The sequence below is a fragment of the Vombatus ursinus genome, unplaced genomic scaffold, assembly GCF_900497805.2.
Source record: "Vombatus ursinus unplaced genomic scaffold, bare-nosed wombat genome assembly UNPS02009573.1, whole genome shotgun sequence".
NCBI lineage: Eukaryota > Metazoa > Chordata > Mammalia > Diprotodontia > Vombatidae > Vombatus > Vombatus ursinus.
In genome coordinates this window covers 28,075,633-28,102,049 of record NW_020949351.1, presented here as the reverse complement: position 1 = coordinate 28,102,049, position 26,417 = coordinate 28,075,633, and the positions used below count along the sequence as shown (strand labels likewise).

General features: G+C 40.0%; 1 protein-coding gene across 1 annotated transcript in view; it reads left to right on the top strand.

The window, feature by feature from the left end:
* SCGN (secretagogin, EF-hand calcium binding protein) overlaps nucleotides 1-17,382 on the top strand; it is a 71,513-nt gene extending 54,131 nt beyond the window's left edge. Inside the window, exons 7-11 of the mRNA XM_027852310.1 lie at nucleotides 4,865-4,920; nucleotides 7,691-7,736; nucleotides 9,393-9,452; nucleotides 12,257-12,325; nucleotides 17,254-17,382. Coding sequence (XP_027708111.1) covers nucleotides 4,865-4,920; nucleotides 7,691-7,736; nucleotides 9,393-9,452; nucleotides 12,257-12,325; nucleotides 17,254-17,382 — 360 coding nt within the window. The remainder of the gene's footprint in view (nucleotides 1-4,864; nucleotides 4,921-7,690; nucleotides 7,737-9,392; nucleotides 9,453-12,256; nucleotides 12,326-17,253) is intronic.
* The last annotated feature ends 9,035 nt before the right edge of the window (nucleotides 17,383-26,417 follow it).

Genomic DNA, 26,417 nt, shown 5'->3' with positions numbered 1-26,417 from the left:
CTGAGTAAATTAATTAACAAGTATTTATTAAACACCCAAAGAAAATTACACAATAACAAAAAATATTTACAACAATGAATATTATTACATGAAAGAACATTTTACGGTAATAAAAAGAGGACACAGACAATTGATTGCATTGACCAATCTTAGTCCTGGAGAATAGATAATTAAATATATTTCCTTTCTTGCAGTATAGAGGTGAAGTACTGCATGGGTGAAATGGTGCGTATACTGTCAGTCATGGTTGCTATGAGTGGAGGATGTTCATTGGGTATCACATCTGTGATGTAAAAACGTAGTGTATTAATAAAATTTTCAAAGAAATTGGCTAAGAGAGCTGTTCTGGGACAAAACCCACAGAATATCACTCGTAAGCTATTTAGCAGTAATTGAAATCGGATCTGGTTCAGAAATCTGTGTACATTGGTGGCTCATGATGGAGACAGGTTCTGAGCCCATAATGCTTCTATGCATATAGTTTAAGTTCCATGTTGGTTTGGTCCATTAACTCTCAGGAGAAATGTCCTGTCTCTAAGAATCTGTTGGAAAGAGTGAGGATCAGTGAAATCCCATGACTCTTCTGTAAATATGTTCTGAGACTAGACTGATGGAGAAATGAATATCAATTACCATTACTTGAGAACCACTAGGCTGGGGCTATAGAAAATATACCTTAATTCGTTTTGGCTGAGGTGCTTTCCTTTCCAATTGCAATATGAACTGGATAGTAATAGCATGATGTATGCAAGCTGTCAACTCTTTAACATGGAAATCAAAGCCTTCTGAAATAACACCTTGCCTCATCCTGGCCATCCTTATCTCTTACTACTCCCCTCTACATACTCCCTCCTACAGGCAAACTGGACTGCTTCTCATCTCCTCTACCTATCCTGTGCTTTCCTTCTTTCTTATTTTTCCTTTGTTCCTCCTTACACTTAGTACCCTCACCTTTATTCCCCCTACCTATCTAGAAATGCTCAACTAATGCACCAAATACTCCATGAAACCTTCCCTAATAGATCCCAATTTTAGAGGGACTTTTCTCCCCTTAGACCTCACCTGGCCCTTTGATTATACCACTCTAATGTATGTATGATTTTTTAAAAAAAATAGTTACTTGAATATGTGGCATGTTCTCCTATTTATTTGAATTCAATAAGCATTTACAAAGTATCTACCAGTCACATGGCACTAGGTGCAAGGGATGCTCAAATACAGAAATGGGTTTGTGGACTCATCCTTGTGGGTATTCTGTCTAACTATGCAGATAGTGACCCATCAGATCTGCACCTATTCATCCATAGCCCATAAGTTTACCACAGGGGCTGCATGGAACATGTTGGGAGCCTCCCTCTTTTTCACAATGCCACAAGGATACCAAGGAAGCTATTTCTCCCTCTTACCATGTGACTATCTCATCTTCTTTTAGGCTCTTATATTTCTTAAATGATATCCTTTACTCCACTTCCCCTTCTCGACTAATGGCGTATAACATGTGGCAGCTGACTCATACCTGACATCCACCTTTCCATTGTGCTCTAAATGATACTCATTCTCAACTCTTCACACGCTGCAGTTGTTACCTTTCTTGTAGCCATGAACCACCTGAATACTTTTACACTCTTCTACAGAAGAGCCTTTGTTTCAGAGGGAAGCTTGGGGTCATATCTGCAATTTTCCAAAGTTAGTGCACCTCCCCCTTCACCTCCTCCTGTTCATTTACGGGCTCAACTAATTGCCCATGTGCAGTATCAAGCAAAGATACATATGGGAATAAACAAGGGTTTCCATCCAATTGCATGTTGCTCTTGTTCTTGTCATTGGTCAGTCTTTTTTCAGTCATGTCCAACTCTCCTTGACCCCGTTTGGGGGCAGAGATACTGAAGTGGTTTACCATTTCTTTCTCCATCTCATTTGACAGATAAGGAAGCTGAGGCAAACGGGTTTAAGTGACTTGTCCAGGGTCACACAGCTAGTAAGTGTCTGAAGCCAGATTTGAACTCAGAAAGATGAGTCTTCCTACTTCAGGCCCAGCACTCCATCTACTGCACCACCATATTACACTTCAGATAATAGGCTTTAGGAATATAAGAGCAAATATGTGGCAGGTAAGTGGTGCATTAGATAGAGCACTGGGCCTGGACTCAGAAAGACCTGAGTTCTAATCCAGCCTCAGACACTTACTAGCTATGTGCCTCTGAGCAAGTTACTTAACATCTGTTTGTTTCAGTTTCTTTATCTGTAAAATGGGAATACTTATATCACCTACCTCCCAGGATTGTTAAAAGGTTGGAATGAGATAATATTTGTAAAGTGCTTTGTAACACCTTAAAGTGTTATATAAATGCTAACTATTATTAGCTATAAATAAAACAGTTCTTGCCTTCAAGAGGCATATATTCTATGGGGGGAGGAGCTGGTAAGGGGTGAGTGCCACAGCATGTACACAAACAAGCAAATACAAAGTACTTGGATGAGAGAGAAAGCACTAGGGGACCTGGGAAACTTGATGGAGAAGGTGGTACATGCGCTAAACCTTGAAGGAATATAAAAATTCTGAGAAGCAGAGATGAGGAGGCCAGGAATTCCAGGCATGGGGAGTTTGAAGTGTGGCTTATGCACAAAGGTGAAAAATGGAGGTACTGGATTGTAAACTCCATGAACTCCAATACTTAGTCTAATCTGTAATTTGCATCTCTCTAGGGGCCTAGTACAGTGCTCTGGAAGAGGTGGGCATTTATAAATGTTCGTTGAATGGAACAGAGTAGATTCATATATTCTAACTAATGGATGCTTGTGGAATCATTGATTGCTTGATTGATGGAACTTCCACTGCTGTCTGGGTTTGAGCTGAGAGTGGAATGAGAGGAAAAGTAACTAAACCAGAGTTTTTGAGAACCTAAATCTATCTCACCAATGTTTCACACTCCAACAATTGCTTGGTAGGGTGCTTTTATTATCATTGAAACAGCCCCTTGACAAGCCTGGCTGTAGCTGTGGACCTAGAATTCCTGGCTTGTTCAGTCTGCAGGGCTTACTCTGAAGGATCATGCTTGCTGATGGGAAACGGGATTTACTTAAGTACTATTTCTCCTGTGGCAAGTCTTCAAATTATCATGGAAACTTGAATCTGGAAACGACTGGCAGAGCTCAGCTAGTTTTATAGAATATTGGAGCTCACAGGACCTTACGATCCACTAACGTTGGGCAGAGAAGCAGACAAAGTGACTTACCCCACATCACACAACTACTTAATGCTAGAGTCCAAGCTAGAAATCTTGTCTCCCAATTCCTGGTCTAAGGGCCTTTACCAGAAAACTTGCGTTTTGGGGCAGCTAGGTGGCGCAGTGGATGGAACACTGGCCCTGAAGTCAGGAGGACCTGAGTTCAAATCCGGCCTCAGACCAAACACGTGACACTTACTACCTGTGTGACCCTGGGCAAGTCACTTAACTCCAATTGCCCCCCAAAAAAATAGAAAAAGAAAGAAAACTTGTGTTTCAGGTTAAACTGCAGACAGTAAAACTATCTGCATCTGGAGAGAGAACTACTTCATCACATAATTCTACACAGAAGTGTCCATGCACAAATATACAAATAGGAGCCATACAGGTAAACAGGGGTGGGGTAAAATGCCCCTCTGCTTTTGAAGGACACCATAGCTCTGGCTCATTCAATGATAAACAGCTAACTCCTCCACTCTGAAGCCTTCTAGGATTCCTTCTGGGAGCTACAACCTTCTTGCAGTTACTAATGGAGCACTTGTTGAATTTCTCTAATGCCTTTTTACAATATTATGTATTAAGCTCTCTGTGTATATGACACATCTCCCTGCTAGTTGTTGTTTAGTCATTTTTCAGTCATGTCCAACTCTTTGTAACCCCATTTGGAGTTTTCTTGGCAAAGATGCTACAGTGGTTTGCCATTTCCTTCTCCAGTTCATTTTACAGATGAGGAAACTGAGGCAAATAGGTTTAAGTGACTTCCTCAGAGTCACACTGCTAGTAAGTGTCTATGGTCAGATTTGAAGTAAAAAAAGATGAGTCTTCCTGACTTCAGTGCTCTATCCACTGTGCTACCTAGCTACCCTTCTAGATTGTGAGGCATATGAGGGCAAGGATCATTCTAGTTAAATTTTATAACTTACCAGGACCTCACTTAATAAATGCTTGCTGAATTGAATTGAGTGATAAGCACTACTGTTCTTCCAGTACTTACCCTACTCTTCTCATTCTGGTTATAGTTATCTATTGACTTGTCCAGATATTTCTCCCAACCTTCTCAATGATTTTAGTAGCTGATTCCCTTTAGTAGTGGTCTCCCTTTCTGGTCAATTCCCTGAAATCATCCTCTAGGACCTCAACATTTGTGTTGGCAACTACTCTAGCAAAATGCCCATCTCAATTCTTCAAACTCCTCAATTTTCTTCCATTCTTCAAATTCCTAAATTACCTTTACCTTCCTTACTACACCTTAGACTTTACCACTATGGAAAATTTCACCATCTCTAAGACTTCAAAATTCTCTTTTCAACCAAAACTTCCTACCCTTCCATTCTCATCACAACTGTATTGCTTCAACATATCACTACACCCAGTCTACCTCCCCAACTGTGGTATCACAGTTTTTTGTAGAGAATGTTCTCCTTCATGTAGTTGAGATATTTTATATTTGGTGAGGGGGTGGGCAGAGGGCAAGGAGCGGGAAGGACAACAATGTTATTAAGTTTTTTGACATGAACTTTCTTGAGACTACTTTGGAATTCCTTTCCTATTTCTTTCTATAGGATCCATACCCAAAGACATGCTTAGCCAGGTTTATCAAAATCAACCTTTTCATAATTATTTTCCCTTCTTTCCAGATGAAGATCTTTGACAGAAACAAAGATGGCCGGTTGGATCTGAATGACTTGGCAAGGTCAGCAACATTAAAAAAATTCAGTGGTTTCAGAAGCAAACTCCATAAGGTTGTGAAGATACGTTAAATTCCTCTTATTTGAACAACAGAGATTGAGTCTGGGTACAAAGGAGCATTTAGGGTTTTTCCCCTAAAGCAAGGGTTGGATAGCCAGTGTCAAAGCATAAATTCAAACTCTGATCTCTTGATTCCAACCTTAACATCTAGGGCCCTCATTTGTGGAAATGATAGAATATATAAGGCATAAAACAGGACAAATGACTTCAGACACAGGAAAGTATGTTTTTCTCGTCTACTACTAAATTTTTATTCTTTAGATAAATTTAGGCCCAGTTCTGAGACCTCAATTCCTAACAGATAAATAAAAATTAATCAAGCACTTATTATGTCCTCGTCACATAATAAGGTGTCTGCTCTCAAAGAGATTCTATTCTAGCAGAGAAAGACAACACATAAAGAAAAGCTGGAAAGGGGAGGTGGGGCAGTCTGTCTTGGAGCTAGTGACCAACATTTTCCGAATCTAGCATTTTCGGTGAGACCACAGATTGTTTCAGGCAGAGCCCCAGATGTCAGTATTTTTTTTAAAGGGCTACACTTTAGAATAAGCACCCAATGGACCTTGAGTAAGAGGTCCTGATTTTGAGTCAGTCTGCCATTTACTATCTGTGTGACCTTGGCCAAGTCACTATTCCTCTTGGGGCTTACCTAATTTGTAAAAGCAGAGAGTTGGAGAAAGTGACCCCTAACGTCCCTTCCAGCTCTCAATCTGGATGCCTATAATTCATGGAAAATACATGGAACAGATTATTACATAGGAGTGGTCATTACACAAAGGTGTCACTAGCTAAAGTAGGAGACTTTTCTCACATAAGACATCTGTTGTGAGTAGGGAGGCAAGTATAATCTGAAGGGTGATCATAAGAAATAAGTGGAGGAAAGGGAATTTCAAGGCAGAAATATTTTGTATACAACAAAGCAACCTTAATCATGAAAATTCAATCAAACGTATTTTGATTTTTTGAAACTAACTTGTTTTATCACTAATGTGAAAATATGTTTAATAGGAATGTATACCTATAGCAAATATCTGCTTGTGTGCCATCTTGGGGAGACAGGCAGGGAGGGAGGGGGAGAAAAATTTAAAACTCAAAAGCTTATGGAAGTGATTGTTGATAAATCAAAATAAATTAATAAAAGAAGAACTATGAAAAAGAAAAAAGAAACTAACTTGTTTTATATATATATATATATATATATATATATATGGAGGTTTCGCAAAGACCATTTATTATTCTTCAGCATCATAAATTTGGGTTCTATCCCTTATTCACTGTGGCTTGGGCAAATCCCTTTATGTCTTTGAAACTCAGTTTCTTCCTCTGGAAAATAGGTATAATATTACCTACCTGGCAGACTTGTTGTGATAATCACATTAGGTAATGAAAACACTTTATAACCTATGACATTATAGAAATTTTAATTATTCATATTACAGACCTTCAAAGGTTCATGATCTCATCTGTGCAGATGCTCTTGTTGCCAAGACAGATAGCAATACTTCAGTACCTTAGCAGACAGTTTGATGAATTGTGATAGCCAGAAAAATTCATTACCTGGTGATAAGGATCTCTGAACTCAGGGGTCCTCAGCCTGGAATCAAAGTTAGAGCTAAGTAGAACCAGTCAGTGCTTGTATTTTGTATACATAACGAGCAAGAAGCCAAAATCACCTCCCTTCCAACATGAGGCAACAGTTACTTAATTATTATAATCATCCTGAACAGTAAGGAATTCAGCAAGCATTTAAGCAGTAGAGTAATAATAATAATAATAATAATAATTTGTAATAGTAATAATAATAATAATAGCTTGCATTTATATAGTGCTTTAAGGTTTACAGAACACTTTACAAATATTATCTCATTTTATCCTCACAACCACCCTAGGAAATAGGTGCTATTATTATCCCCATTTTACAGATGAGTAAACTGAGGTAGATGACTGGGTTAAAATAACTTGCCCAGGGTTACACAGCTATTAAGTGTCTGAGGCAATACAGTTATCTCTTCCACATCTCGACTTTCCACATCATGATTTCAATGTATCTCCAGTCGGCATAAGAAATTAAATGAGAATTTTGGGGGAGTTTTGTGGAAGTTGCAGGTGACACATGAAGGCCAGCAGCTGACGCAGAGCCTATGATGAAATTCTTAACCCAAATTTTACAAAACAGATACTGTAAATACCCCATAAAAGAAAAAGAAAAAAATTCGGACTTCTTCTCTGGTATGAAGGGAGGGCCAAAAAATTTTACACAGATTTTCCAAATCAAAGGGGCGCCACGTCCCTAATCCCTGCTATATGGAAGAGATAACTATATTTGAACTCAGGTCTTTCTGACTCCAGGCAGAGTGTTCTATCCACTGCACCACCTAGCTCCCCTCAGGTCAAAAAGACCTAAGCTGAAGTTCTGCCTTTGACACACATTGGTTGTGTGACTGAGCAAATCCTCAGGAAGAAGTGTCCATCCTGTTCAGAAAAACTTACTCCAGGGGCAGCTAGGTGGCACAGCAGATAGAGCTCCAGCCTTGGAGTCAGGAGGACCTAAATTCAAATGTGACCTCAGATACTTGACACTTACTAGCTGTGTGACCCTCGGCAAGTCACTTAACCCCGATTGCCAAAGAGAAAACTTACTCTGTCACATAACTTGAAGCTATATACCCCTGGCAACAGTCATTACAGGTGACTGGATTTTTTTCTCCATATAGGATTCTGGCTCTCCAGGAAAACTTCCTGCTTCAATTTAGAATGGATGTAAGTAGCAGTATTTCTCTAGAGTAATTTATGCCCTTGTCAATAGATTTAAAAGGAAGAGTGAAGGAGGGGGAAAAATGATTGGAGATTTGGGTTTTCACTTGTTGGCTGCTGAAGTGTCTCAGAGAGGATTCAATGGAACTACAAAGGACCCTGACCCCTGATGACCTTGTGTGGCAGTCACTCAACAAGCATTTATTAAATGCTTACTGTTTGCCTGGGACTGTGCTAAGTACTTAATAAAGAAAAAACAAAAAACAACTGCATATTTCATACTCTCAAGGAGTGCAGATTCTAATAAAGGAAACAAGTACATACCAACTTGGATATAAGATATATGTAGACTATGTGAATGTAGCCCTCTCCCTACCCTCCAATTAGGAGCTAAGTGTCCAATAAAGGCTACCTGCAGAGGGTGGGATTTGAGCTGAGTGTTAAAAGAAGTCAGACCTCAGACTCAGGACTCAAGAAACCGAGACTACTTTTTTTTTTTTTAGTCATGGCCAATCTGGGGATTTGTTTTTCTTGACTATACATGGTTGTAACAGGAGATTTTATTTTTCTTGCTTTCTCAATGAGGGGTAGGGGGAAGTGAGGGGGGAGAAAGTGGGTCTTTGGTTGAGAAAATAATTAAATACAAAGTAGAAAGAGTAAGAGAAAGTGAAAAAAGAAAGGAAGGAAGAAAGAAAGGAAGGAAGGAAGGAAGAAAGAAGAGGGAGAAAGGGAGAGAGAGGAAGGAAGGGAAAAAAGGAAAAAAAGAGAGAGAAAGGAGGGATGGAGGGAGAGAAGGAAGGAAGCAAAGGGAAAGAAAAAGAAAAATAAAGGAAGGAAGGAAGGAAGAAAGAAAGAAGAGGGAGGAAGGGAGAGAGAGAGGAAGGAAGGGAAAAAAGGAAAGAAAGAGAGAGAAAAAAGGAAGGAAGGAAAGGGAAAGAAAAAGAAAAAGGAAAGAAGGAAGGAAAGAAAGGAAGGAAGGAAGGAAAAAGAGAGGGGAGGAAGGAAGGAAGGAGAGAAGGAAGGAAGGAGGAAAAAAAGGAAAGAAGGAAGGAAGGAAAGAAGGGGAGCAGAGCATTCCAAGCATGAGAAACAGACAGCCAGTGCAAAAGTTCACAGATAGGAGGTGGTTTGAGGAGCAGCAAACAGGCCATTGTAGCTAGCATTGTAGGTAGAAAGGAATAAGGTGTGAGGCTAGAAAGGTAAAAAGAAGCCATGTTACGGAGACCTTTAAACGCCAGATAGAAGAGTTGCTGTTTGTTCCTGAAGGTTATAGAGCACCACGGAGCTTCCTTGTAAAGCAGGAGTGCAGAGTGATCTAATTAGAACTGCATTTTAGAAAAATCCCTCTGGTAAACTGAGTGGAAGATGGATTGGAGTGGGAGGAGATTAAAAGTAGGGTGATGAATTAAGAGTAGTCCAGATGAGAGGTGATGAGGGTCCAGCCTAAGGTCACGTGAGTGCAGAAAAGGGAATATACACGAAAGATATTGTAAAGGTAGAAACGAGATTTGCCAGTGGATTCAATATGTGGGGTGACAGTGAAGATTGCTAGCCTAGGAGCAGAGGAAAGTTCAGAAGAGGGGACTATTAGGGTAGGGGAAGATAATGAGTTCTATTTTGGACATCTTGAATTGTTCCTGATGCAACTTCTCTCCCTCCCAGGCCTGTAGTACCGAAGAAAGAAAGAGGGATTTTGAGAAAATCTTTGACCATTATGATGTTGTAAGTACCTTATTCTTTGTGTTATACTTTTGAGACTCTTGAGTTAAACTTTTGGGACCCTTGAGGTTAGAAATCGTGCAGCCACTCAATTGAACATCATTCTAGTTCCTCGGACAGGGCCTCCATACTCTTTGGATACAGGAAGTTCTGGCTGCAAGATTTTTCATTTCCTGAGGTTTACCCACAACTCCATGCCAACTGCCATTGAGTAGAACAAACTAAAAATGGCAGTCTATAAACATTATTTTCTAAAAATGGTTTTGTCCATCCTCTAAAGCAAAAAGAAAAAAATTCATTAAACAATCTTGAAATTTTTTAAATAGCTTAATTTAAATTGTCTCAGGAGCTGAGGAAGATGAGAAAATATATTATTTTGTAGTTATAATGGCTATCTAGTGAAGCAGCTTGGTGTAATGGATTGAGAGCTGGTCTCAGTCAGGAAGACCTAAGTTCAAGTCCCGTCTCTAATACATACTGGCTGTGTGACCCTGATCAAGTCACTCAACCTTTAGTGCCCCAGAAAACTCTAAGACTATAAGTTGTGACACTGAATAAAATACATGCAATTGAACCCTCATAACAATGTGCACCAAACACATGGCTGAACTCAAACTGACTACTCAAGCTGGGGTGGGGAACCTGCGGCCTTGAAGCCACGTGAGGACCTAGAGGGCCATATGTTGCCTCGAGGCCACAGGTTCCCCACCCGTGGACTACTGGCTTGTGTCTGCTTTCTGCTAAAAGAAATGGGGTGATTAAGATAGCAGAGACATTTTGAAACAAGGTCAAGGGAAAAAGAATGCATGTAGGAACTTGTTAAGACACATTTCCCCTCATTTCCTGCAGAATTTTAATTCCATGGTTGAAATATACAATGAATCTGAAAGTGTGCAGCTTGCACTGTATTTGCCAGTAATTACCTATTGTTAGCTGATGTACATACCTCCACCTACTGGTTAAAAAAAAAAGTTCAGACATTTAATGTCCACGTGTTTTTGCTCTATCAGTTCCAAATATAAAGTGAACATTTTCTCTTTTGACCCCCATTTGCAGCACATCAAAAAATTTCTATGTTAACTCTAGGTCTAATGAAGGCAAGGCTTCCTTAAAATAAGAATTTCTTGCCTCCTTGGCTGGAAAAAAGAGCTGAATTTGTTCTCTTGGGCCTTGGGTTTGAATCCTATCTCTGTAATTTAATATCTATGTGAACTCTGGCAAGTAAATTAGCCTCTCTGAACTTTAGTTTCCTCATTGGTGGAATGAGGAGGATGGGCTAGAAGGCCTCCAAATGGCCTCCGATGTACCATCTCCCGCTCAAAACTCGAGCTCTTCAATGCTATGATCCTTTTGACCCTGAATTGGAAGGAGAAAGTAACAATTACTAAATTGGCTACTAAGTCCAAGAGATTGGCCTTCTTGAGACTGAAGAAGGACAATGTAAAGAGGGAGGCACAGAGGACAGTGGGACACTTAAAGACAGTGAGCTATCCTGAAAGGAGTCTGCATTTGGAACAATAGTACCCGGGTTTGCATCCCACCTGAGCTACATGAAAGAGAAATTATAGGGGCTACAAAAAGGTTAAACTGTTTACATTCCTGCATGGGAAGATGATACTTGTAACTCCTAAGAACTTTATCGTTATGAGGACAGTTAGAAGTATACATAAACAAAGGGTACATGTGTGAATGTACTATAATGGGATGCTATCTAAAAAATCTTAAGAGGTGAGAAAGAGGGATACACAAAGAGAAGGAGGAAGGGAGAGGTAGAATGGGGATAAATTATCTCACATAAAAGAGGCAAAAAAAATGCTTTATGGTGGAGAGGAGGATGGGGCAGAGGGGTTGGCAGACAATGCTTGAGCCTTACTCTCATTGGAACTGGCTAAAGAGGAAATAACGAACACATTCAATTGGGCAAAGAAATCTATCTTACCCTACAGGGAATCAGGAGGGAAAGGGGACGAGAGAAGGGGTGGGGTGGAGAGCTGATAGAAGGGAGGGCAGATTTGGGGAGGCAGTGGTCAGAGAAACTGTGAAGAAGAGTGTTGACAATTCTCATGATAACTTTGTGGGAGGAACTTAGGGTATATTTGCATTTAGAGTACATTTGGTATACGTATATGCATATTTTAGTGAATATGTGACTCACTGATGTGGGCATTCCTGCCAACAAAGCAGATGGCAACTCATCTATGTATTCTCATCCTGTGCGACTCTTGTACATGTCCTTCCATAAATTCCCTACCCTTAAAATAAAGAAAATGTGTTTATATGCTAGGTACGTTGGGCAAAAGGAAAGAAGATTGTTTATGGTCAGAACATGCTGAAATACTCTCAAGTGTCCCCTCTGGTACCATCTCTCTTCATCTTCTGTTTCTAATTATATGCTTTGCCATTCTTTGAGCAAAAACATGATATTGTGGCTCTTGATTGACTTAAGACAACCATTACAAATATGTGACAAATACTTCCTGCTCTGAGTTTCTGCTATTTGGAAAGGGGAGAAAAAAATAAATCAATGTATTTCATTCATTCATATTTCATGCAAACTCTGCCTGCAGAGAGGCCAAGCACTCAGGATGAACAATTTCCATTTAGTTGGGGGAGATTTATTTGGGATTAATTCTTTAATCATTTTCATGTGGTGTATCAGTGTTCTACACAAAAAACTAAAGTAGAAAACTGCAGAGCCCTGGAATCTATTGGCATATTGAAAAGATTATTGCCTTGGCCCGCCTGCCACATTTATTCTTGTGTTTTCTGACTCCATTCAATTGTTTGGATTTTTTTCTTTCTTTCAGAGTAAAACTGGAGCCTTGGAAGGCCCAGAAGTGGATGGATTTGTCAAAGATATGATGGAACTTGTCAAGGTGATCTCAGTGAGGCTAAGTAGATTTTTCTTATCCTGGGTTTTTGCCAGAATTATACAGTTCTAAGCGTTCATGCAAGAGAAAACATCCAGAAACATTTGTTCACCATTTGACTCTTAGCAAAAATCCAAAGACATTTCCCCAAATTCTACCTTCACCTCTTTTTAAAACCATCTGCTATTTAAATGACAAGAAATCTGTGAGCTTCTGGAGTCTGCATAAAGAATGCCAAATTTATCATAGATACACTATGCTGTTTGAACATATTTCCATATTTGAGAGTGTTATACTTTCCTTGCACTCAAGAGAATTTAAGTCACATTTCTGAATTTAATTCTCTCTGAGAGATATACTCATTTGTATTCTATTAGTAATCTAAGGGCTTCTCTTACCTCTTGTAAGGGATAGCTGTTTATCTTTTAGGAGACTGGAGTGGCCTTGGTTATCTTAATTTAGGTAATATTTCCCCAGGACAAAGTAAAGCTGAGAACTGGCAATTATCCAGTGAATCTAGCCTAGGAGACCAATTCAGAAGTCTAGGTTGGGACAAAATTAAACTGGAGTGACTTAATGAAGTTAAAACATTCATTTGTAGCTTCTCCCTTTATTTGGTGAAGTGTAGACACAAAATGTGGGAAGCTGCTAGGGATGGATTTGCTTAGCAATCCACAGAGACTGACAGCCAAGGAGGCACAGTGACCAATGTCAGGCTGATTTTTTACTCCAGAGAATCCCAGGCTCCACCTGGGTTAGTTCTACCTCTGCTACCAAAATGGGTTGTGGGGGTGGGAGTGGGAATGGAAGAAGTAGCAGAGCTGGCAAGGGCAAGGTCTTTTGTTTGCCTTCTGTGGAACAAGACTAGGTTTATTGACTGTTAATTTTCTTTTTAAAAATTCTTTTTTATTACAGACTTAACAATTTTCAATAAATTCTATTAATTTCATCATTTTCATCATTTTTCATCAGTTTCATCACATACACTAAACCTAGTCACTTAGATTTATTTCCCACCTCCATCTCTTCGCACGGTGCTCTAAATGAGAATTCTGCAGGCATCTTTTCACGCAGGAAGCTTGCTAGCTGGTCGGATAATGGTACCTCTTGTTACACAGACTTCTTTACTTACTTGGAATGCCATGGAACATCCAATAGTAGAAAATGGACTTTCCACCGTAGAAAGCCCTGCCAGACTGGAGCATTAACCCCCTTCCAATAAGACAAACTAGATAGGCAAGTTTGTCTTCTTCGTGGGCTGGTTGCCTCCACAGATTGGGGAGAGCTAGATGGTTGTGGAGTTATCTCACATTCAAGTCCTGGTGCTTACAAACTTACACTCAAGGAACTGATGTTTCCTAAGCATTCTCCATGTGCCTGAGTCACGCATCACCAGCTAATGCAAACCCAAGAAATAACCAGGAACCAAAGAAGCGGTCATAAGCCCAAGTAATTCAATTGACAGTGTCTCCCTTTTTCCCTGTGGTCTCAACCCAGACTTGAGGAATAGAAATTATTCCCAGACTTTAGGTCTCAATTGAGCAGAAAAACTTCTCTGACAGACTGTTCCCATTTTTTGCCCAGCAGACTTCAGTAACCATGGTGATGCCTAATCTTGAAGCAACTAGGAGGCTCCTGGCTCCGGCCAGTCTTTTTCTAAGAAGTTGCTGCTACCTAGTCCTTTACTTCTTCTCTGTGTTCATCTTGGAATCAGAGAATGCTAGAGGTGACCAGAAACTTGGGGATTATCTAGAATGCACCCTTCATTATTCAGAGGAAGAAACTGAGATTCACTCTTTTTTTTTCTTCCTCTTTTTCCTCTTTCTCTTTCCTTTCTTTTTCAATCAGCCTTTAACTCTCTTCATAACCAGGCCCCTTCCTATCTTATACTTCACTCTATGCACTCTGGAATCCAGTGATACTGACCTCGCTATTCCTTCAACATGACGTTCCATCTCCTACCCTGTTACGGTTCATTTGCTTACTGCGGATTTTTTTTTTCTCCAGGGAAAGTGAAGTAATACATAGTAGTGGGTAGGTGCTCATTCAGGGAGCTTGGGACAAGGAGATCCCACCTCTGTGTTGGTTCACCAAGATCCTTCCCTAGGGTCCACTAGAGCAGTGACTGCATGTGTCAGTATTATGACCCTGGGCATCCACCTTTTCCTCAGGGCTGAGCAAGGAGTACAGCTCTGGGTCACAGACTGAGTTGTCAGTATGTCCTGTCAGATATTTCATATGAAATCTTAAATTGTATGTGTAGTTTCTAGTGGAGAAACCAAGGCTCTGATGATTTTGTTTCTAGTATAAAATGTGATTTCCTCTCTGTTTGTAATTCATCATAGAGACATTTTGGTAGGAGGAGAGGGAGATAGTCCGTTGGCAGTGAAACACCAAAGATCAATGTCATTAAAATAATGACTATCCTTCCTTCCCACCCCCCAAAAAAATTACTTGTTGACTTAACTTTTGGTCAAAGTCAGTTGCAAAGCCTATAAAACAAATGAACAAGGGACTGCCAAGGTGTGCTCTTCATAGCTATTTATGGAATTAGAGCTGAAAGGAACTACAAAGATCATCTAGACTGCCCCCTCATCATAAAAATGAGAGAATAGGCTGACGAAGTGACTTACATGTCCAAAGTCATACAAGGGTAACATCATAATAAAGGAGACCCCTGACTTGAAATCCAGGTCTTCATTTTTCCATCTTAACAACTCTAATACCTTCAATTAGCCCTTGCATGGTATAGAGTTGAAGCCAGGTTACCAGTGCCTTTCCTAAACTGTGGCTTCCAAAATGGGAGAGTCAGAGGTGGTGTGACCAAGGCAAAATGCAGTAGATCTGTTAACCTTATTCTGAATGCCACTTCTGTTAACTCATCCTCAGATTACATTAACCTTTTTGTATTTCTCATCATCCTGTTAATTTGTCCTTCTGGGACCTTTATGGATTCTGGTTATCCTATCCTATTTATTTGCAATGCCTCTCAACTTCATGTCATCTGCAGACTTGATATATACTGTATTTGTCTTTTGGGCAGCTAGGTGGCTCAGTGGATATAGAGCACAGGGCTCGGGATCAGGAAGACTCCTCTTTGTGAGTTCAAATCCAGCCTCAAACACTTGCTAGCTGTGTGACCCTGGACAAGTCACTTTATCCTGTTTGTTTCAATTTCCTCATCTGTAAAGTGAACTGGAGAAGGAAATGGCAAACTACTCTAGTTTCTTTGCCAAGGGGTCATGAAGAATCAGACATGACTGAACAAATATCTGTCTTTATCCAAGGCGTTTGATAAAAATGCTCAGAGGAGCAGGACAGAGGACAAAACTTCCACTTCCGCCATCTCTCCAGGTTGACATGGATCCATTAACCAGCACTCTTTGGATCTGGTCATTTCAGTTTTGAATCCACCAGACTACGCTATTACCCAGTCAACATCTCTTTAGCTTATCAACAAGGATACAATTAGAGAATTTTTTGAATGCCTTACTGAAATCCAGATATACTACGTGTATAGTATTTCATTAGGTCAGGAGCTGGCAAACTATGACCAGAGGGCCAAATCTGGCCTTCCCCCCTATTTTGGTACAGCCTATGAGCTAAGAATCATTTTTTGCATTTTAAAACAATTGTTATATTCTATTTTTTAAATAATTGTTTAACTAATAATTATAATATGTTTTAAAGTATCACATTTAAAAGTGATTATTATTTATAAATGTAAAAAACATTCTTAGATCCTGGACCATACAAAAATAGGCAGCATACCAGATCTGGTCCACAGACTATAGTTTGCCCTCAGTAACCAGGTTACTGATATTGTCCAAAAGAAAAAAAAGAAATAAGATTAGCTGGGCATGATTTATTCTTATAGTAATCTACCATTTCCCTTTCTAAGTATCCAACTAGTGATCCTTATAATAATACATTCTAGAATTTTGTCAGGAATTGACATCAACTTGCTAGCTTAAAATTTGAAATGTCTACCTTTTTTCCATTTTTTGAAAATCAACACACTGTTTTGTAATTTCCAATCTGATGATATCTCTTCCACTCTACCTATTTTCTCAAAGATCACTGACTCTGCAATCATACCTGCAAGTTCTTTCAATACCCAGTTTCTATACTATTTCACATAAGCCATAGAGGCAAAGCCAGCTCTCAAAAATAATTAAGTAGGCAAACTCCCCTTTCAGAATTTCCCAGTCCCATTCTAGTGCCCTCTTCCTCTCCTTTTCAGGTACCTAATATATGTCCCATTCCCGCAAAGCTTTCTTTATTTTCTCTTCTGTCTGTTATCAAGTGAACCTGACCCTTTCCCTTGAATATCCAGACCCTAAACAATGCTTCTCAGAGTTTAAAACATTTCCCTAGCTACTAAAACATCATAATGGCATTTTGGTCCCTAAAATATCCCCTGGGATCATTTCTGCTTCTTTCACTGGAACAACTTAATGTTTGAGCTAGACTTTCATTCATTCAGAGAATCATAATGACCTTTTTTGTTCTTGCTGCCAGAGGCACAAAACCCCCCACAGGGAAGTAATCAACCAGGTCTTTTTCCAGCAATGCCACAAGGCAGAATTCATAATTCATAATGATCACCAGCCTGGCTGGGTCCCGACCCCCTCCACCTCCTCCACTCTACCCCACCCCTTTTTGAAGGTGTGTGGCTATGGCTAGTAAGGCAGAGCTTCTGGGAAAGTTTGGAACATGATGTGGGAATGTAAGCCCATCACTTAGAGGGATGCACATGGGAATGAACCTGTTTGCATCAGAAGCAGTTACAGCGTCCCTCCAAATGTACAGTTTCCTGCCACGTCCTAGCTCTTTTCAGGATACTGTAGGGCCCGGTTCCCAGCTTGCATCCCTGCAGCTACTGTGGATCCTATCGGTTTTTCTAACAATCATTTTGTTTTCTTGTTCTCTAGCCCAGCATCAGTGGGGTGGACCTGGATAAGTTTCGAGAAATTTTGCTCCGTCACTGCGATATGAACAAGGATGGGAAAATTCAGAAGTCTGAGCTGGCCTTGTGTCTCGGTTTAAAAGTCAGTCCTTAATTGTCAGTGACCTTGGTCCTGTGCTCTGGGTGTATTTGTGTTTCAGCCCCTGCTGGTAGAATTGTATCTAATCACTGCTTACAGTATTTGGGTGGATCTCATGTAACTCTTCCCATAAAAGTTCAAGGGTAGTAAAGAGCTGGAGTAAGGGGAGGTGTCAAAAGGTCCTTCCTTGCAAGGATGAGACAGTTGTCCTAGCCTTGGAGGAAAGTCATCTGAAGAATTGCTCTCACTTTTTAAAATCAGTTTCAGAGAGACAAAACTTTCTTGCATGTCATGAGATTCATCTGGCTGCCTTCCTGGCCATCTTGCTATCACTCGCTCAGTCCTGGAGGAGGTATTTCCTGAGCATTGGCTGTTTGTCTCTTTATGCTAAGCCTGTCAGGCATCCCCAGTTTCCCGTGAAGATTAAATTGTTGTGCTGTGTGAATATCTGTTCTATTATTTGTGCAAATAAAATTGGAAATGAAAATAAACCCTGGAACTAGATTAGAAAGAAAAATCACCATCCTTGGTGCTTGTGTCTTATGGTGTATTTTACATGCTGGACCCAGAGCCCTTTTGACCCTATGGGCAGTGGGGGAAAATCTGAATAGAGAAGCCTGAGTCCTGTCAAGACTCTAGCCACAAAGTTCTCACTGAAGCCTGGACCTGAAGCTGTGATAAACTGAAGAAAATTAATGTTGTATTATTTAATAGCCAATATTACTCTGTAACCCATCCTATTCCCTATTTTCTCAAACCCCAGTTCTCAGCCTAGTTCAAAAGGAGCCAGACCTGAAGGCAAGATTGAGGAATATGATCACTCCCTGCTAGCTAACCAGTTTAAAGTGGGACCTTGACTTTGTGTCCAGGTAAACAAAGAGCCAGCTTGGGCCAGGACCATCCCCAGAAGATGACTTTCCTGTCCCTGCCTTTCCACCTGATCAAAGTCTCCAGGAGGAAGTCTAAGGGGTGGGAGGCAGCATGGATCCTGATTGGGGTGGTTTTGTTTTTAAGCCAAGATTACTAGAGGAGATTGGATGCCCATAGAGCAATTCACATTCCTTAATGACTGGAGGGGTGTGATCATCCATACCTGAAGGTCAACTCACCTAAAAGTCAGGATAGTCTTACCTTTGGCAGGGGTGGTCCAAATGGTATACTGTCCAGCCATGGTTTAAGAGACCCTGTTCTAAGTGGCACAGTGGATAGAGCACCAGTCCTGGATTCAGGGGGACCTGAGTTCAAATCCGGCCTCAGACACATAACACTTACTAGTTGTATGACCCTGGGCAAGTCACTTAACCTCATTGCCTAGCCAAAAAAAAAAAAGACCCTGTTGGTCTCTCTAGAGGTCACTAGTCACCAGGAGAGGTCATTGACCCAATTTCTTGCTAGGTTATAAACTGATTATGGCTTTTTGTTGAGGTGCCAGTGCAACCCATTTTACTAACAGTACACATGTCACTGTTAATAAAATGATATCTTGTCCTGGAGAAAACTGTGCCTCAGTATCATTTTTACTCACTAACAAAACTATCATAAAAATCCTAATTTCTACTGTCAGGTAATTATTGTATGAACAAGATTTATCATGCCCTTCCTAATTCTGTGCCAGAAGAATAAATGTACTCTCACCACGAGTTTGCCAGCAAGACTAATCTTCTAAACTTGGGGATCTTTTAGTTCTGATGTCACTCTATCTCTTGTCTCTGTCTCTCTCCTCTCCCTTTCTCCCTACTTTTTTTTCCTCTTCTCTCTTCTACTTTTCCTTCTCCTCCTTCTCTCTCTCTCTCTTTCTCTCTCTCTCTCACACACACACACACACTCACACACACATACACACATGTACATGCATGTGCAGGAAATTTCTCCTTAAAATGTTGCTTCTTAAATTTTTCTCCATATTGGTCTAGAGACCAATCGAGGGGAAGGATAACATGTGACTTTTTGGATCAATGTAATAAAGTTATTAAACACACAAGATTAAAATAAACATTTATCACTTTAAGGACATTTCAGCCAACCTACCAAATAATTATTTAGATCATAAATTTAATTCCAGTACAAATCTAAGGAGCTCTTCCTTGTAATAGGGCTCAGGTGGGGAAATAATGGTGGTCTTAGGTATAATAACAATACCTAGCCCTAATTTTTTCTTACCAAGAAATGATTATGCACTTTCTCTTTTCAGTAGGGATTCAGGGTCTCCTTGCCTCACCTTAACTTCCACTGTATTTCCACTGACCATCTCTTTAAAGGCAAAACCTGCCCCCAGTCCCCTCCCCTGGGTCACTTTAAACCATACCAAAAAATAAATGCATTAGCCAGTCAGAACTGACGGCTACCAATTTTTCTTTTATATCAATAGAGATAACTTTATACACAACGAAAGATCAGTAAACAATCAAAGAATAATAGATTTGGAATGTCAGCATCCTACCCTACTGGCAATAGGGAGTAGGATGGGCTTCCCCTCCCACCTTGTCCCCCTTAACACATGCTCCCTTTGGGAGGGAGGAAGAAATAGAAAGTGAATACTTAACAGAAAGTGGCTTGCCTGCCAGGATCAGAGAAAGAGAATATGAAGGTATCAGGGAATGGGTGTGTCTATGGCTCGCCAGCCCACTGCAGAGGTGCTGCTTTCCGCTCCTCAGCCCTAATCACCATCATCTGCATCAGCAACCAGTAAGATTGGGGGGTGGGGCAGGGCACTGAGGTTCAGGGAACATTGCTCTGACCCTATCTCAATTCTCCACATGACTGGCCAAGATGCATTCTCTTCATCCTTTATAATCTTCCAAAGTTTAGTTTAAACATCACAGGTCTTTATGAACTTGAAACAAAAGTCTCAAGTGGCTCAGTGGATAAAGCACCAGCTCTGGAGTCAGGAGGACCTGAGTTCAAATCTGGCCTTGCACACTTGACACTTAACTAGCTGTGTGACCCTGGGCAAGTCACTTACCCTCGATTGCCTCACCAAAAAAAGTCTGCTTAGCTGCCCATAGTTACTCCTTGAATGTTATATCTCCTTAAGATGCTCATGAAACTGTTAGGCCAGGAAGGGTTACACAAAATTCTAAAAATCTGCTCATACAAATATGCAAACAGAAGATGAAGCTGGGTTATGTTATATTACTTAGATACCAAACTCAGAAGTCAAAAAGTTCCTCCATTTAGCCATAACATCAAGGAGAATGAGTGAATGAAGTAGAAGGGTTGGGGTTTAAAACAAAACAAAACAAAAACTTTTTTTTGTTATTCTGAACTTCATAAACACCAACAAACATAAAAATTTCCATCTACAAAGAACAGAGAAAGAAGATCACATAGGAAACTGTCAATCTATAATATACAACTTGTGGGATTGGGAGCTGATTTGGGGATCCCCACACCACTAAACCTCTAAACCTCAACAGTCCTACTACAAAAATTTTTCTCCTGGTTCTGCTTACTTCACCCTCCAACAGTTCCTGCAAGTTTTCCAAGCAGAAGGGCTGTCTTAGCCAAAGAATGAAGAAGCACACTTTGCCAGGGCCCCAGAAGGTCCGACACCTCAAATTAAGCAGAAGACTTCTGCCTCCTAAAGAATATGGAAGTAGCAAGTAAGACCACATGCCTCACCTTTGGCCCCCAGGACCTGGTTTGAGACTAAAGAGGGGACAAGTGCTTATCTGTTCTACCGTTAGTTTTCCTTCTGATTTCTGATCTGGCCAATGGTCACTCCTACTGTATATCCAAGCCAACATTTCCTCTTGACAACTTTCTGGCTCAATACTTCAGATGCAAAGGTCACAACTTTTGCCATTTAATGTGTCACTACAGGGCAAGAAGAAGCAGAGAAACTGAGGAAAACAGTTGATCAGAGGTAGAGGGATCAAATCTCACTGATTCCTATAGGATTCTAAACCCTCCCCACTGTCTTATGTGAATAGGGATTGATCAAGGGAGTTTTTTCAATCAACTTGAAGTCACAGGGTTTTTAAAAGTACCTCTTCCTATACTGGGTCTGAATATGACCACTGGCACCTTAAGAAGACAAAGACAATTCATTATTGGGTCTCAAAGACTGAGGCTGCTCCAAAAATAAATTGGCTGATTTGGAGTCATACCTTAGTTTCTCCTAGGGAACAAGTTCCAGTGACGATGAGTATGATTTGGTTAGCTAGGCTTAGTTTGGGATGTTCAGGAGTGAGGACAAGTGTGAGGCCTTGCCAAGCCCTTTCTAGGGCTGTTCATCCACATTTGGTTTGCCCAGCTCTCCCTTGTGGTTCCAAGAAGCTGTAGCATGCATAGCGGCCACACCCTCATAAAACCAACTCAGCAGACGGGCTAAACCAGGTTGAAGGCAACTGACAGGCCTCAAACCTTTTGACAAGATAGGAAGGTGTCTACTCTAAGCATGTGAAGACTGCCCCTAGAAGAATGGGTGGATGAGAACAATTTGTTTCCATGCCATTAAGGAGGCTGAAGCAGGCCTGTGGAGTGCTTGGAGCTTGGTCAGGCATCAAAGACACCAAGGTCATCCACTACATCCTGGGCTATCACCAATCATCTTTTTTTTTAATAGAAAATGTTTATTTTTTCCCATTTAATAGTATTTTATTTTCTCAATTACATGTAAAAATTGTTTTCAACATTCATTTTTATAAGATTTTGAGTTCCAAATGTTTTTCTCCTCCCTCCCCCCTCCCCAAGATGGCATGCAATCTGATATAGGCTATACATGTAGAAGCATATTAAACATATTTCTACATTAGTCACATTGTGAAAGAAGAATCAAAACAAAAGGAAAAAAACATGAGAAACTTAAAAAAGAAAATAATATGCTTCGATCTGCATTCAGACTCCATAGTTCTTTCTCTGGATGTGGACAGCATTTTCCATCATGAGTCCTTTTGAATTGACTTAGATCGTTGCATTGCTAAGAAGAGCCAAGTCTATAAAAGTTGGTCATCACACAATGTTGCTGTTACTAAGTACAATGTTCTCCTGGCCCTGCTCACTTCATTCAGCATCAGTTCATGTAAGTCTTTCCATGTTTTTCTGAAATCTGCCTGCTTATAATTTCTTATGGAACAATAGTATTCCACTACATTCATATACTATAACTTGTTCAGCCATTCCCAAATTGATGGGCATCTCCTCAATTTCCAGTTCTGTGCCATCACAAAAAGAGTTGCTATAAATATTTTTGTACATATGGGTCCTTTTCCCTTTTTTATAATCTCTTTGGGATACAGACCTAGTAGTGATATTGCTGGATCAAAGGGTATGCACATTTTTATAGCCATTTGGGCATAGTTCCAAATTGCTCTCCAGAATGGTTGGATCAGTTCACAACTCTACCAACAATGCATTAATATTTCAATTTTCCCATATCTTCTCCAATATTTATCATTTTCCTATTTTGTCATATTAGCCAATCTGATAGGTGTGAAGTGGTACCTCAGAGTTGTTTTAATTTGCATTTCTCTAATCAATAGTGATTTGGAGCATTTTTTCATATGACTATAAATAGCTTTAATTTCTTCATCTAAAAACTTCCTGTTCATATGCTTTGACCATTTATGAATTGGGGAATGACTTGTATTCTTACAAATTTGACTCAGTTCCCTATACATTTTAGAAATGAGGCATTTATCAGAGACACTGGCTGTAAAGATTGTTTCCCAGCTTTCTGCTTCCCTTCTAATCTTGGTTGCATTGGCTTTGTTTGCATCACCAGTCATCTTGATTTTTGTCCTGCCACTGGACTTCAATGACTCAGAAAGAAATAGTGAGGCTGATGACTTTGTACAACTCTGCCTCACTCAAATCCAATTCATGCACAAGTCAAGCCATCACCCATGATGTCATTGATCCTTTTCAAAAACAAAGAACAAACAACAGGAACAAGTTGTCTGGGACTCTTGGGAGGACGATCTCATCAGAAAAGTTACTAGTTGGGGCAGCTAGGTGGTGCAGTGGATAGAGTACCAGCCCTGGAGTCAGAAGGACCTGAGTTCAAATCCAGCCTCAGACACTTGACACTTACTAGCTGTGTGACCCTGGGCAAGTCACTTAACCCCATTGCCCAACCAAAAAGAAAATTAAAAAAAAAGAAAAGTTACTACTAAGTGTTGGGCTATAAAAGAAATGACAGACCACTTTATTCCAAGTCCTTTTTTTTTTTAACCTTTTCTCTTGTACTTCTAGAGTGTATAGAACAACTGTCCTCCTCCAACCTCTCAGATTTGTCAATATTTGTCTTTTCGCAGAAGCCCATGGCCAGCCATTCATGCTTTCCCAGGTAGCCTGACAGAGTTAGGGTTATGGGCAGTGTTCTTCAAACTCAGCATGTGTCTAAAGAAGCAGAGATCCAGATTTCCTAGATAGAAGAATCCCAGAATGTAATCTTGGCAAAGTAGGGAAATGTATTTGCCAGCATCAACCTTTGATGTTGCCTGAAGAATACCTCTAAGTTAAAGGATTTGGAAATCTTCCTTTACAGAGATAAGAGAAATTCCTGAGCAGTAGGCCTCTTGGAAAAAGAAGATTGCCATATGGCCCATAAAGCTGGAGAAGTAGTAAAAACAAAACAAAACAAAAAACAACTAAACTCAGTAGGTCAAGGAACAGATCTGGTTTTTGCTGTCTGTAATTACCATGACAGTGCAGGTCTGATTGGAAGGGGGTTCCATGCTCACCAAACCCAAAATGTGTTTTATTTTTGGACCTTAAAATCATGCACAGAATGCTGCTGATGAATTTTGTACCTTGAAGAGGCTTGCATGACTGCTTCTGGGAGAATCACAAGAGACTTGATGTATAATGGAAGTGCCTTGAGGGACTTGAAGCATGCACAAACATTCTGTAAATGGTTCTGGTCTGCTAAGTGATATCAATTGGTGTCAATTAGTTAAATGGACCTGGGGCACTAGTCACTGGTTATTGACAGTGAGGGGAAAGCATACTGGAATGGGGGTTCAAGTCAATATCAGGAGAGAAAGATACACTGAACTCCTGAGGGGGCACCCCTAGTGGCCTACTCACATGTTGCTGAACAAAGCTGAAGAAAATCACAAAACTTAGCTGAATGGGTCCTCTACATAATTTCACCGGACCCTCCCTACCGCACCACCCTAGTCAATTCACTATTTTACTCACCATAGCAACTTTTCCAAACCTTTTCATCCATCCTTAAACCTCCCAGGCTTTACCCTTTCAGCTGAGAATGTTGGCTCATATTTTACTGGAAAAAAAAATAAAGCCATTCACTGAGAGCTCCCTCTTCTCCCCCTCCTCCTCATCTGGTATCATTCTAGAGTGCATAGAGCAACTGTCCTCCTCCAACCCACTTGTAATGTTTGTCTTTTGGCAGAAGCCCATGGCAAGATGTTCATGCTTACCCAGGTGGCCTGAGAAGGGATTATGGCCAATGTTCTTCAAACTCAGCATGTGTATAAAGAAGCAGAGATCCAAATTCCCTAGACAGAAGAATCCTAGAATCTAGCCTCAGCTAAGTAGGGAGATTTCTTTGCCAGCACCAACCTCGGGAATTGCCTTCTGCAACTATCTTCTCCTTCACCCGTTTCATATGGAGCAGTGGCCCTTCTTCTTGCTGAAGCAAACCTCTTTCTTCTTGCACAAGTGAGAACAATATGGAATTATGACCAAAGAGTTATTAAATTACCTATACCCTTCAACCTAGCAATATTTGGTCTGTTTCTGAAGATAATTAGGGAAAAAGGAAAAGAATCTATATTTTCTAAAATGTTTACAACAGCTCTCTTCACAGTGGCAAAGAATTGGAAATTACAGGGATGCTCATTGAATGGGGAATAGCTGAACAAGTTGTGGTATATGATTGTAATGCAATACTACTATAAGAAATGACAAGCTCAGTGATTTTGGAAAAATATGGAAAGACTTGCACAAAATAATGAAGAGCAAAATGAGCAGAACCAAGAGAACATTATATACAGTAACAGCAATATTGTTTTTAAAATGACTTTGAAAGAATAAATTATTTTGACTATTATAAGAACCCAAATTAACTATGAAGGACATATGAAGAAATATGTTATCTGTATACAAAGAAAGAACTGATAAATAGAAGTAGGTATATAATAATTTTGCATACATATATACCCATTCGTATCTAATGGTAGCCATCTCTAGTGCGCGAGGGGGGAGAAAAGAAAAAATAGAAATAACTTGATAACTTCGTCATGTATGTGAAAGGAAAAGCAAGTTGTGCATAGTAGATTTGCAGTTTTATGAACAATAAATTTTTTATTATAATATGTTATTTTATTGTACTATATTATGGAAATACTTGTTTTATTCCATAAATTAAAAATAAAATTTAATAATGGAAAAAAACAAGTGATACTATTCCATCCTGTCTCTGGCAGGTAATCCCTTCTACCAACCTTATCTCTCACTAATCTTCATTCTTTTGCTATCTACTGACTCTTCCCTACTGTTTATACACATGCCCAGGCTTTCTCCGTCTTTGAAAGAACTTTGCTTCATTCATGCATTCCTTTTAGCTATCATGATATAAAGTTCTTCCTTTTCATGGCAAAACTCCTTGAGAAGTAGGTATCTACCTATGGTAGGTACTTCCCCTTCCTTTTCTTTCATTCTCTTCTTAACTTTTGCAATTTGGCTTCCAACCTCATTATTCAATCTAAAATATTCTCTCCCGAATTTACATTTCATAATGATCCCTTAACAGCCACTTCTAAATAGTCTTTTTTCAATCTTCATCCTTCTTGATCCTATCATCAGCCTTTGACCCCCTTTTTGCCTTAATACTCTTTTCTCCCTTGGTTTCTAGGACATGCTCTCTCCTGATTCTCCTCCCACCTCTCTGACTGCTCCTTCTTCGTCTTCTTTGCTGGATCTTCATCCAAGCCACGTTCGTTAACTGTGAAGGTCCCCCCAAGTGTCTGTCCTGAGCCTTTTTATCTTCTCCTTCTGTAATACATCATTTGATAAACTTATCAGCTCTGATGAATTTAATTTATCATCTAGATGGAAATAACTTTCAAATCTACTTGTCC